Raw genomic sequence first — 12,930 nt, 5'->3', positions numbered from 1 at the left:
ATTAAACAGTATAATTCCAAACTTATAAAGTTTGTTTACAAGAAAAATATATTATCACCACAGTGCTCTCAATTCATCGTAGCCGACAACATTTCTTAAAGCTTCCAGAATATTTCAACTGCTCAGACATTTCAATCAATCTACTCTCGAGACTCGGACGACCAATCGTACAAATTGCATCATTAATCGGAAACTCAACTGGAATTTACAGCCTTACTTCCAAAAGTGCACTTCATTTGAATTTATTGACATTGAGAAGTTTCAGAAACCATAAATCTCCTAAGATCAGAAAAGAAATACACATGCTTGCAGCATTCTGAATTATACTACATATACAAAGAGGTAAGCAGATGAAGACATTACAGGTTATAACCATGACCTATCTGTTCAGAAAATCATCATCCTAGCTTAGTACCTCAACTACTTTCTGACAACTGCTATAATCAACAGAATGAAGCAGCACTAAAGCTCCACTGTCCCAGCTACTCAAGTTACAACATCTACTTGAACAGTACGTCTAGCAACATGAAAGTACTAGCAGCCTCAGCAACGAATGAAACAAAAAAAAAGTAGATCGAGGGATTCCCACAGTTAGATGGAATGATTTTTTGCAAAGGACGAGATGCACAAACTGGTGCGCACAGTCGATGATCAGCAGAACTCTCACTATTATCCCTTCATTGTTGCATATGGTATTAGTAAACTGAGAAAAACCTACATGCACAACTACATGTCTGCGTGCTCAAAAGGTGCACGGACGAATAGCTGGCCATGGAGTGTAACAACAGCTGATGTTTGGTGTGGATCAATCCTTGAAGGCAACGTTATTACCTAAGAGGAAAATCAGACTCAGAGGAAGTGAAGCCAAAATGTAATACCAAAGTAAAACTATAATACCTTCTTGAAGGGAGTCACTCCCCATGGATTATCTGGCTGTTCTGGATCACCAGATATAACCAATCTGCCAGCAGGATCTGATTGCACATGCACCTGATTTCATTTGTCCATAGTCCAAGGACATAAATATAGAAATGTAAAAAAGTTTACTAATTGGTTTAAATTCATGAAAGTAGAACGCTTACTTACCTCTTCACGCAGAAGCCCAGGAACTAAAGCATATACTTCAAAGCAATCTTTCTGCAGAAAAGCACAGAAAAATTCATGCTAGTAAGTAGACTAAACAAAAGCTTTAATCAAATCTAAACCAGATTTGGCTGCAACATGGCAAGCATATAGTCTTTAAATAAACACTATTTCTTTTGCCATCACTCCAATCATGAGTAGAAGAGATTTAAACTAGTTTTCCATTTCAACTTACAGTTCGCCGCACATTGATCTTCACCCAGTCAGCAGGAGCTCCAATGTCAACCACCATTGAATCCGCGCTGGCAACAAAAAAAAAAACACCATTTGAGTATTTTGTATACCCTGTGGTTAACAGACTAGGCAAAGAGTCTTCCATAAAAACATTGATCAAATGTTATAGTCTAAACTCCAAACCATCATATGTAGATGATTTTAGTGTTATTCAGTCCAACTCAATGAGAACCTAGAAGTTTGAAGTTATGGATTACTAGAAGATCAGGACTTTCATTAAAAGCTAAATGAAGCTACTTCTATACTTGCTTAAGATAGTCTTATACATCATGAACAAAGGTGATTAAAATCAAAAGATAACGGAACTTAACTGTGGCTTAATGACTTTAGTACGTGCTACTTTGACCGCACGCTCCAGGCTGGACGATTTTTTCCTCTTGAGTCCTTTATGCATTTCAAAGCATACATAAATATAAAAGGAAGCTAATTCTATTATCAAAGAACTCATAATCAGACATACCAATGGTTTTGAGATGCTTATCACGTTTAGAAAGGGGCACTGAGCTCCTATCCTGCAAAGTTAACCTCATTAACTTACCTTGCAACAAATACTAAATGTACAGTATGCAAATACAAATGAAAAAAGGTGAATAAATAAACTAAAAGGCTGAGATACACAAATGTCACAATCCTCACAAACCTTTATAATGGGGTCTCCAACCTCACCATTACCCAGTAGACGCTGAGAGTGCCAACCCTGCATAGCTCGTGCTGCTGCATCCCGTCTGGCTCTACCTGAGCCCAATGATTGATTCCCAACAAGCTGCAGATAAATATATAATTAATAACAGACCAGAAAATATTACTCAAGTTTTCAGTAAGCAAACAAAACTGATAATACAGTTCAGAAGCCATATATATTCTTGCAAAACTGTAACATATCATGGTTATATATAACACTAACTGAAAACATAAATTTGACAGCTTAATAAAGAATCGAAATGAATCAAGTGTTACATATAAACTCTCACTAATATGGGAGGAACAAGAAAGTGGTGGTATCTAAATCACTACCACGAATAGTGATCGAACGCCTTACTCTCAGAACCTTGGGATCCTAATAGGAGTATAGGAATACCCAAGCCAATTCTAGCCCATGATGGTAATATGTTAGTCTTCTGCATAAAAAGGAAAAAAGTCGAAACATTTGATTTTCAAGTAAATTGAATAGGTAAAGGATATCCTTCTAACAAGCATCCAGGAAAGCTCGATTCTTTTCCTGCTATATTTCTTAATAGTAAAGCTCCTCTTAGTGTCATAAGTACATTCATAGTCTTGATCTAGGATGAGAAACTTCACATGTAAAACTACCAACTATAGGGTGAAAGAATCCAATTGACAGGATAAGAACATAACCTGATGATCAGCAACCATCGGCTCTGGAAGAGAAGAAGCTGATACTTGGAACTCACCCGTACGAATTTTGTGTTTCTCATATTCAAGGAGTGCCTGAATTGGTGAACAAAGAAAAGAAAAATCAAGTTGTTGAGAAGTGGCATCCTAGTTGGTTTCAGAATAATAAGACAGGAGGGTTCTACATTAACTATAGTCTTGCAGTTTGCTTATGATACTAAATCGAAAATGCAAAGTAAAAGAATATGGCTCAATATAACTCTAAAAATTTCTTTTCCCATGCAAAGATCTTTGTGAGATAATAAGATTTTTTTTTTTTGGCCAATTGTCATGCATATTTCATTAATGCTCAACAAGCACTAGGATCCAATCCATATGGACAGTATTGTTGTCACAACCCCAAAACCATGGTTCGAGGGATGGGCCATACCAGATTCCGATCCACACAGGATCCAGATCAATCGATTGGAATCAGGTGGGATCGACCGATTCAGGTCGATCCTCATTCACTATCTCTCTCTCTCTCTCTCTCTCTCTCTCTCACACACACACACACACACACACTATTTCTCTCTCTCTTTTTCTCTTTCACTGTTTCTCTCTTTCTCTCTCTTTCTTCTCCTACCATAGCTATTGCTTCTCCGATGCAAAAATCCAGCTCTAGCAAACTCTATCGATGCAGATCCAACTATGACGACCTCAGGGATGTGCTTTTTTTATTTTTTTTATTTCTCTCTTATCTTATTTCTTCATTATAGTTTTTTTATCCTCTCTCTCTCCTTCATTATGGTAGAGTTTTTTCCTTTTCGTTTCTTCCACTCTCTCTCTCTACTTTGTTGCAGCAGTTTTACATAAATTAGTATGTTTTTTAGTTTTTAGACTTCTTATGTGAATACTTATTATTTTCTAAATTTTCGTAATTTTTTAAAAAATTTAGAAATTTTCTTGCTTTTTTAAATAATATTTAAAATTTTATGTAATAAAATATAGCTCGATTCTATCTGAGCGGCCAATACCACAGATATGGCCAATACGCATCATTTTTTTGGGAGGCTGATCAGGTTTTTTTTAACCCTGTCCAAAACATTAAATTAATATTATCCACCAGAAAGCATGAAAGGTTCTTTAAATAACAATGAAACCTAATGTTCTACACACAAATCCTTGCAAAAAGATCATTACCTTCTCATAGAAAATTCTAAATGACCATGACACAGTAGTGCAGGTTCTGCAAAGAATGACAAATTAATCAAGGAATGAGTTAATATATCAAAAAGAAAGGACAAAAAGTAAGAGAGTTGCAAATATCAACTTGTGTGAATGTATATTTTACGCCAAAAACTGCAAATAGGATATTTCTGTTAACAGTTTATATATATTTCATCTTGAACATTTTAAGGAAATTTGCTGCAAATTACGTGAAGATTACAATAAAATTTCTGAGGTAGAAGATAGATTATCTCTGATGTTATGTGGGCAGGACAGCCCACATATTCAAATACAGTGATAATAAAAGTTCTGTTTCACATTTAAGAGTGCCCTAAGATGTTTCACCTATACTAATATAAGTATAAATCAGCTCATAAAAGAACATTTGACTCTCTTTGTCCTAGCCTCTTCCAGCAAAAGACAACATCTGTTACTAAGAGACAAGGTTCTAATATTGTTCCATATATTACCACAAAATTGTGAATTTCACACTCACTTCTAAAATGATTATAACATTATAATTTCATTAATTTGAATAAGCAGATAATGATGCTACACTTATATTGATCCCCACCTACTGATGTTTTATGCTGGAATTACTGAAAAATAACATACTATGTATCTTTCAGAATATTGCTATATACTTGATGTTATGCGTCACTTAGACCCTTCATCCTGAAAACTCTGCAAAATCTATGCATGCTCTTTATTGGTGCTCGAAGATGTGGGACTAGATAACGAGCACAATATACATAAATCTTATTTCTGTCGGTATAATTGATCATTTGGTTTGTTGGATCAGCTGATTATCACAAGGAAATGACATACAAGGGCAAATTTCTATAAAACTTACTTTGGAGGCCTGAAAGACTCTCCAACCTGACGCCAAAGCTTGCACGATGTCACCTGGATTGACAATTAAGTCATTAACATCAACAATCTTATCAACTTAAACTGTAAGAGGATAGCAATGTGAAGAATGTAAGAAACTTTAGTTATTGACGGCATACAGCAAGATGCATATCTCCAAGAAGTCAAGAAGAATCTTAAACTTCCTAAGTTTTCTAAAGGCCCTATGGTTTTATGCTGCTTCTATGCAAGGTATTAGCACAAGGAGGATTCGAGGAAAAAGATACATCCATTCAAAGTACCAAACAGAGCAGCAAACAATTTCTCTTATCTTTCTTCATGTCGTCACACTAGATTGGTTGGCCGATGAACGTTACCACCATTTAAGTGGCAAATATATTATATCTTTCATCCATCAAGTGCAATGGGTTACTAAAAGTGCTCTTCACTTCTTATCTCATGAGACTAAATATATACCAACAAACAGTACTACATTCTTACCTGATCATAACCACCCAATCTCGTCACTTGCCTCCATAACCTGATCCAGTAAGGTGTCACAAGACTTGCCCACAATAACACCAAGAATAAAAGACAGTTAAAGAAACTGAAGAACTACACCTACTTGAGGCAATTCAGCCCTTCCCCATAAAACTTTGGCGGCTTAAACTCTAGGTTATGTTCCCTGTGAAACTTCTCCAGCTCCTTCATAAATGCTGCCTGGTCATCCTCCGTTCCAGAATCCTCACCCTCCAAGAATGGGTCAAAAGTGTAAGACTGGTTAGAACACTCCACAGGGGCAGAGAACTCTTCCCCTTCCCTTTCTCCTTCGCCTTCCCCTTCCCCTTCATCTTCATCTTCATCTTCCCCTTTCACTTCCTCTTTCAACAATGCTCCCTGCGAGTAGTTCTCTTCAGAATGAACTGCTTCTCTATCCGCCCCTGGAATTCCGCTACCATTTTCTACTTGAGCATTTACAAGCTCAGTGTCCTTCTCAACCTTGACATCTGAAGCACCATTCTTATCCAAGGCATCGTCCATCTGATCCATCGAAGCAGGATCTTCTACATTGCTTTTATTCTCTGAGGTCATCCCATTACCTCCTGCAACATGTTCAGCAGGACCCGGTTCGCGACAATCTCCCGGAAAAGCTTCAGTTGCCAAATGAGAGTTCTGCTCAACCAAAGGGTTCTCGATCAAAGGCGAGAGTTCCTCATCTCCGACATCCTCATCCATATGCTCATCTTCAGAAAGATCCGGCATTTCTTGTTCCGAACCGCCGCTGTCCTTAGTGTCGCTCATCTTGGCCAATCAATTCTTCAAACTCTGAAACCCAAAGCAAAGCGGTTCTGGACAAACCCTAGCACCTTTCGCGAAAGAAAGGCACAATTTTTTCTTTTTTCTTTTTTCTTTTACTTCCTCTCAACCTCTAAAAGCTCGTGAATTGAAACCCTACCTTTTGATTGGCGTAACCACTTCAAGTAACCTAAGAAGCTTACTTGAAGGAGAGAAATCCGAAACGTTCCTCAGTGAGAGACAAAACCATCAAGAATCCAACTTCGCGCGACACTTAGTAAATACCGTAGTTCTTAGAGGAGAAGAGAAAGGAACTTAGCTTTCTCGAGGAAGCGATCACGAGGCACGTCTCGTCGTGATCGAGCTAGAGATTTGGTTTTTGGTTGCTTCGAACGGATCTCCTTTGGCTTTCGAGCTTCCTGCGGGAAGAAGGTCGGGATCTTATCACCACCTGTGACCTCACCTCCCCTCTCCTGACTCCTCTCCTCGTTATTCGTTAAAGGGCTCTACGGGATGTCTAAATAGTTAATGGGCTGGGTTCGGATCCTGGTCATGTGGATCCAAGCCCGGCTCAAGTGGAGCTTACCAAATTACTATACACACACACACACATTTAGATTAGTCAATTAGTAGTAAAATGAAAATTGAAGATCTTACTAAGCACATTTTAGACAACTTGCATATGACAAATCAGACTGCAAGTAGCCAAAGATAAGAAATTAATTTGATTTCATACATAATGGCATATCTGAATACAGGTGAATCTTGAATTTTACAAGACAGATTTCTGAATGGTATTAAAAAAATATCCCAGTTGGGACGGTCACCGAGACTGTCGACAGCCTTCACCACCAGTTAAGAGTCGCCGAAGATCTAACCATAGAATTGAGAGGCTATCGAGGTGACGTCCATAAGTCCATATATAGCAGCGCGATCACTTCCCCTTAAAAGCTCATCATGCAAGTTAATTATTGCTGCTGCTCTTTATCTGCAATGAGCAGCAGTATAAATCACAGGGATAGACATTAAAAGAAAAAACCTCTCAGCATCGCTGAAAATGTTGTTACACTAGTGATTAATCCGGGTTACTTCAGCGATAGTTATATCGAACTCTGGCAAGAGTTCAATATCTTACAAAGTGTTGTTGATGATGTAAATTAGCAAGTGCCACTAGCTAGCCTCACTGCAAATGTATTCCATTTCTCTTCATGTGATCAATAAATCAGCAGCATGACAGAATTTATATGGAGATGTAATAGATAGAGAGCAACCAATAAATCATGGTGTGGTCTATGCTCATACAGGTGCATGGTAAAGATCATTGCCAAATTTTTGTTAGCTGAGCAAGCCAGTAAAATTTCTGGAAGATGGGTGTCTCTATGGAAAGCATGCTCATTGTTGCTACTACAGTCACTGCAATTCTCTCAAATCCTGCAGATATAAAGCATGCTCACTAAGGTTGATCTTGTTGCAGCCAATAATGACAAGTTGCAGTAATTAGCACAGCAATTATTGTTTGAGTTCATCAAATTTTTGAAGCAAAATTGCCAATCACTAGAAATGAAAACTAACCCTACAGTGGAAAAGGCATTGCATCCTTTTCGAACAGAATTAAGAAGGAAGAAGATACAACTCTTCATTGTCAAATATAGCAGCACAACTCTCTGTCATGTCAGAAAATATTTTATTACAAAAACTGACTGGCAAGTGTTAGTAAAACACTTAACTGAAAAAGATGGTTCTTGTCTACAATATCAATTAATTCGGCTGAGATGGGCAATCTAAGATAGCCTCATACATTACAATCCACCGGGGGGGCCAGGCAAATAAAAGAAAGCAAAATTCGAACAGCCAATTAAAGAGACCTCGAAGCAATTGCAATGCTTGAGGAAAGCAAGCAACAATCTAAGATAACATTTGCTCCCAAGTGTTAGTAAACAGTTCTGACAATATGACCTTCGTCCTGTCACACTTCAAAAGCATGCCTTATTCACATCATTAAAGTATGGGTGATCCATGGCTTTCTTTGCAGAAATCCGTTTGGCAGGCTCATACAGCAACATTTTCTGCAAAATAATCGAAAAAATTAAATACCAAAAGAGAAAGTCACAAATATAAACAAGCAGAACATTAAATGTTCAGTAGCATTATGTTTATATTAACAGTAGCAAGCAGGAAATTCTATATAATTTGAAAAGAACAACAGACTAACCAAAAGCAGATCTAGCCCATCAGCATCAAGAGAAGAAACAGCCGAGGATAAACTCGTGGGGCTCCACTGAGGATATTCATGCCAGTTCGGCAATTTGCTAACTCCCGGCCAGATTTGTTCGTTCGGAGTACCCAATAACCTGCATTAGTGAGGCAAAATATCTATTAGCCAAGCAAAAGAAATTTAAAGAACTAGAAGGACTAAAATAAAATTTTATTTTCACCTAAAAATATGCAGGAGTTGTTGCAATTCAGAGTCTCCAGGAAACAGTGGTTGGTTTGTAACTAATTCAGCTGGAATTCAGTAAAAGGAGGACAATATCAGGCTAATACAATATACAAGCTATTCCTCGCTACATTTGGAGACTGCAAATTGTTCATAATGGCATAGAATGAATGGAACTGCTTACCAAATATACAACCAACAGACCACATATCAACTGGTGTTGAATAATGTGTAGCACCAAGGAGCACTTCAGGAGCTCTATACCACAGTGTCAAGATCTGAGACAATTTGTCATCTTAGTTTTCTTTAAAATGGAAAAAGAGAAATTACAAAGCATCAACTAATCGACAACTTCAACTAAAAGAATAGCTATTTTGACAGTTTATACCTCGTGGGTGTATTTCTTGAGGGGGATAGTGAATGCCCTGCTGAGCCCCAGGTCTGCAATTTTAAGCATCATTGTCTTCCGGTCCATTAAGAGATTGTGAGGTTTCAGATCTCTGTGCCAATGGAGATGGAGTATATAGTTTAGTAAAAGTTGGACTTTACTTTGAGAATCCATTGTTGATAAATTACCTGTGCAGTACCCCATGACCATGGCAAAATGCAACACCCTTGCAGAGTTGGTACATCAAAATCTGCAGCAAAGAGATATCATCATGATCCATGATTAGTTCAACAAAGATCTATATATGAGTATAAATTACAATGGAACTAGCAAAGCTGAAGACAGAATAATTAGCTGACACATGCTTGTGGGAAATTAAACCATCTCGTAACCGCCAAAAATAGAGAGGAAGAAAACCATGTCTGGCATGATCTGCCGTTCAGAATAAAATATAAATATTGGGAATTACTATAAAAGCTTGCCTTCACAGATTTGGGTGGAATCGTCTCGTGGGTCTGGCGGAAAGTTCTAATATACTTCTTCAGATCAGTATCCATGTACTCAAAGACAAGATATAGAATTGTTTTCCCTTCTCTATTCTGGCCTTGCTTGAGATCCAACAGCCTGCAGAGAAGAACCAGAGAGCTCAATAATAATTAACCAAGAAAAAAAAAGAGATGCAAAACAAAAGGAACTAAGAACCCATCTTCTCAACCCGAACCTATGTCTAGCCTGTCGATCCATAATAAACTACATGGGCAGATATGTAGACCTAAAATCTAGAACTAGAACCAATAAAACTCCAAAGAAGAGATGATTTGGACCATCAAAGAAGAAAATCATGTAAAAAGATCAAGAAAGACAAAAGCAGTTTGCCAATCAAGAAACCTACAAACGCATCCGGATCCCCAAAAGAATCCAATCGAAATAACCCAAGTCATTTCGACCTCGAAAGATCCCCAAAACCCAAAGTCTAAGAAAAGGCGAAATCTCTGAGTAACAGAAGGGAAGACCTGACGACGTGGGGGTCGATAGAGAGCATCCTGAGGAGGGAGACCTCGCGCAGGGTAGTGGACGGAACCCCTTCGTCATCCTCCGGGAGACGCGTCTTCTTCAATGCCACGATCTTTCCCGTGGCTTTCTCCCTCGCCTTGTACACCTTTCCATATGTCCCTTCCCCAACCTTCTCCAGCTTCTCGTATGCATCCATCGCGCGCATCTGCCCCTGCTCCATCTTAGTTTCTTGGACACGAGAAGAAAACCAAAATGAAATATCTTGGAGATGGGCAAGGGCCTTTCGATTTTATATGTCCGAGGAAAGTTGCCGTTGGGGTTATGTTTTGTGAGTGCCTTGCTTCAACGGCTATAAATTATGCGGATTCAAATTTCGAATCGCCGAAGTGGTATAAGGAGCCGAGCTTGAGCTAAAGCTATGTTAAAAGTATGAATAGAAAATTAGAAATTCATTTCGAGCCTGAATTGGATAATTTCAATTTCAATTTATCTTGAGCCATATTAAAAAAAGAACTTGCCTTTTTAACATGAGCTTGAGCCGCTAGATAATTGAGTTTATATCAATTTCAAATTTAGATTAAATTAAGCTTGAATTGAATCTGTGATGTGATCTAAACCTTGTCGGGTCATCTTAAAATGGAGATTGGGTTCATTGGGTCGATTATGGTTATCGCAATATTAATTTCCTATTTTTAAGAATTTTCAGTCTCGTGCTCGTGCTGTCAAACATTCTACCAATGACTTTCGATGATGAATATGAAGGTAGCGTGAAAGTAGTCTTTGTTGAAGTGTTCAAACGCTCGTGCAATGGCTTTCAAGTATCTCAACCCAAGAGCAATCTTCGTGAAGTGTTCGAACGCCTTTCCAACGACGTTTGAGTGCCCATCAATCGAGAGCAACTTTCGTTGAGGCGTTCGAATGCCTGAGCAATAGTGTTCGTGAACTCAAGAATCAATCTTTCTCAAAGACATTCGAATGCTTGACTAATAATGTTCGAATGCTGATTTCAGTCGAATTTATTTGGATGCAGATTTTAGCGTCCAAATAAATACGTGAAGTGTAGCCATGTTTAGGGCATGAATGAATTAAATAATATTAATTATTTTCAATTATTTCCTAACTCTTGCCTCCCTCTCTCCCTCTCTTCTTTCGATCTCATTCCTTTTCGTTTCTTTGATCTAAGGCCATTGCCAACCCCTTTCTCATTGACTGCCGATCCTCCTAATCTAGTAAGGTGGCTTTCTTCTCCCTCTCCCTTAAATTCTAGCACCCGACTAGCTCATTCCTCCTCATCTGTCGACTCACTTCCCTTTTAGGACCCGATCACCTACTTCCTCCTCTTCCACTTTAAGCATTAGATTTATCATATGTCATTGTTATCTCCATTATCGCTTAAGCTTCTATTCTCTAGATCTCATAATTTCTATTGACTCCACTACCTAATTGCCTATCATTATCTCCACCAGAATCCACTTTAGCCTGGTACACAGTAAGTGGTATAGTAGCTTGATTATCATTAGTTCGGTTTACATCAATCTATTAGTATTTCTTTGTAAAATTATTATGTAATCAAAGTGAATCTTATTTATTGTATATATAGTTGTTTATTTATTTATCATTTATATTTATCCATTGGTCCACTCTTATCGTCTTTTCAAATCGGCATGTGCTTAAGTTTAATTTGAAACTAAATTTGAGCTTAATTTAATTGATCAAGCTTGATTTATTTAAATTTGTGTCGAGCTTAAGCTGGCTTAATTATTTTGATAGCCCTAGCCGAAGCTAGGGACCATGAGACTGGCTGCACCGAGATGTTACTACTGAACCCACCTTTTCTCATGTGCTACAAATTTTTCATTTGCTTCCATGTTAAATGTGGGTATAGTATACACAATCGTAGCCCATTTACTTTACGCTAGCAATGTCTCATAGCCCATGCTTCTGAGTTGTTCGACATTGATAGTTAGTTAAATAATCCTTCAACAATATATTAATCTGGGTGCTGTATTGGTATTCCTCGCTTACAAAAACTGAGAAAAAAACACAAGAAGTTTCAAAATGATCATATGATTCTACTGAGACAATTAACTAGTTCCCTTAAGAAACCAAAAGGATACAACTGATATAGAAAGGAAAATGCCATATATTGTTGATAGAAGTTGTTCTTATAGATGCCACTAATCTCCCCCTGATCAAATATCCTAAAATATATTAACCAGTTATCCTCAACTGGTCTAAGCTAGGCATCGCAGCTTCATCATCTACGTAGCCCTTGGCTACGCTCATGGAGTACACACCAATGGCGAGGAGGAAGCCACCATCGTCGTCGAAGCTACGACCGTGGAATCCAGAGATGCCGCGGCTGCACTTGAAGGAGAAGGGCTCACCAATATCGCTGCCGAACGGTCCATAGGTGGCTTGGTCGGTGCCGAATCTAAGAGAAGCAATAAGCTCACAGGGATCATCCATGGCTTCAGGGATTACTTCCGGATCCAAACAGCATGCAGTGTAATAGCCACTTATCCATGTGAGGGGCTCAGTGAGAGTAATCTATCAAGAAGATGAACATTACGATAAGCACTCACTCAGATCACAAGCAAGGAGGAATTTAAAACCCAAATACAAAATGGAAACGTCGGTTCACTTACAATGTCAAATGTGTCTCCTTTACCACCATGCAGGCGTGAGACAAGAGTGGTTCCCTGACGCTTATACGTCGTTTGGATAGAATGTATTCTGCCGTTGCCATGGCATATGCATATCTCCGTCACGCATCCTCCAGGGCCATCATCCCATTCCTCACCATCCGTTGCGGAGCCTCTCGAGTCCAGTTTGTAGTATAGCCTGCCATCTCTACCCGTCACCTGTGACATTTCTTTCCAAAGATGTGAGGAGTAATGTAAATGATAGAACAACATGGAACAATATTACAATAGAAAGACCAAGGAGTGCTTACCACTGTCATGGTAATTGAGAAGGCCAGAAAGGGATGGATGGTACCTATAAT

General features: G+C 38.4%; 3 protein-coding genes across 3 annotated transcripts; all 3 read right to left on the bottom strand.

Moving 5' to 3' along the window:
• Positions 1-119: 119 nt before the first annotated feature.
• LOC140778804 (AT-rich interactive domain-containing protein 5) lies at positions 120-6,566 on the bottom strand. The gene is made up of 12 exons (XM_073123673.1): positions 5,414-6,566; positions 5,290-5,329; positions 4,793-4,845; positions 3,913-3,958; positions 2,734-2,826; positions 2,018-2,140; positions 1,838-1,889; positions 1,689-1,761; positions 1,319-1,385; positions 1,087-1,137; positions 898-990; positions 120-831 (listed from the first exon to the last, which is right to left on the bottom strand). Exons 1-12 carry the CDS (start codon positions 6,088-6,090, stop codon positions 727-729), a joined length of 1,473 nt encoding a protein of 490 aa, XP_072979774.1. The 5' UTR covers positions 6,091-6,566; the 3' UTR covers positions 120-726.
• Positions 6,567-7,653: 1,087 nt separating this feature from the next.
• LOC140778693 (cyclin-dependent kinase B2-1) lies at positions 7,654-10,204 on the bottom strand. Its single transcript, XM_073123520.1, has 8 exons — positions 9,923-10,204; positions 9,392-9,533; positions 9,098-9,159; positions 8,910-9,021; positions 8,706-8,799; positions 8,520-8,589; positions 8,297-8,435; positions 7,654-8,150 (listed from the first exon to the last, which is right to left on the bottom strand). Exons 1-8 carry the CDS (start codon positions 10,141-10,143, stop codon positions 8,058-8,060), a joined length of 933 nt encoding a protein of 310 aa, XP_072979621.1. The 5' UTR covers positions 10,144-10,204; the 3' UTR covers positions 7,654-8,057.
• Positions 10,205-12,059: 1,855 nt separating this feature from the next.
• On the bottom strand, positions 12,060-12,888 carry LOC140777090 (agglutinin-like). The gene is made up of 3 exons (XM_073120991.1): positions 12,880-12,888; positions 12,572-12,787; positions 12,060-12,473 (listed from the first exon to the last, which is right to left on the bottom strand). The coding sequence occupies exons 1-3, from the start codon at positions 12,886-12,888 to the stop codon at positions 12,135-12,137; spliced, it is 564 nt and encodes a 187-aa protein (XP_072977092.1). The 3' UTR covers positions 12,060-12,134.
• Between the last annotated feature and the right edge of the window lie 42 nt (positions 12,889-12,930).

The sequence above is a fragment of the Typha angustifolia genome, chromosome 15 (assembly GCF_048772165.1).
Source record: "Typha angustifolia cultivar Huaian chromosome 15, ASM4877216v1, whole genome shotgun sequence".
Lineage (NCBI taxonomy): Eukaryota > Viridiplantae > Streptophyta > Magnoliopsida > Poales > Typhaceae > Typha > Typha angustifolia.
The sequence above is the reverse complement of the archived record's forward strand: the minus strand, read 5'-3'. Positions and strand labels throughout refer to the sequence as shown.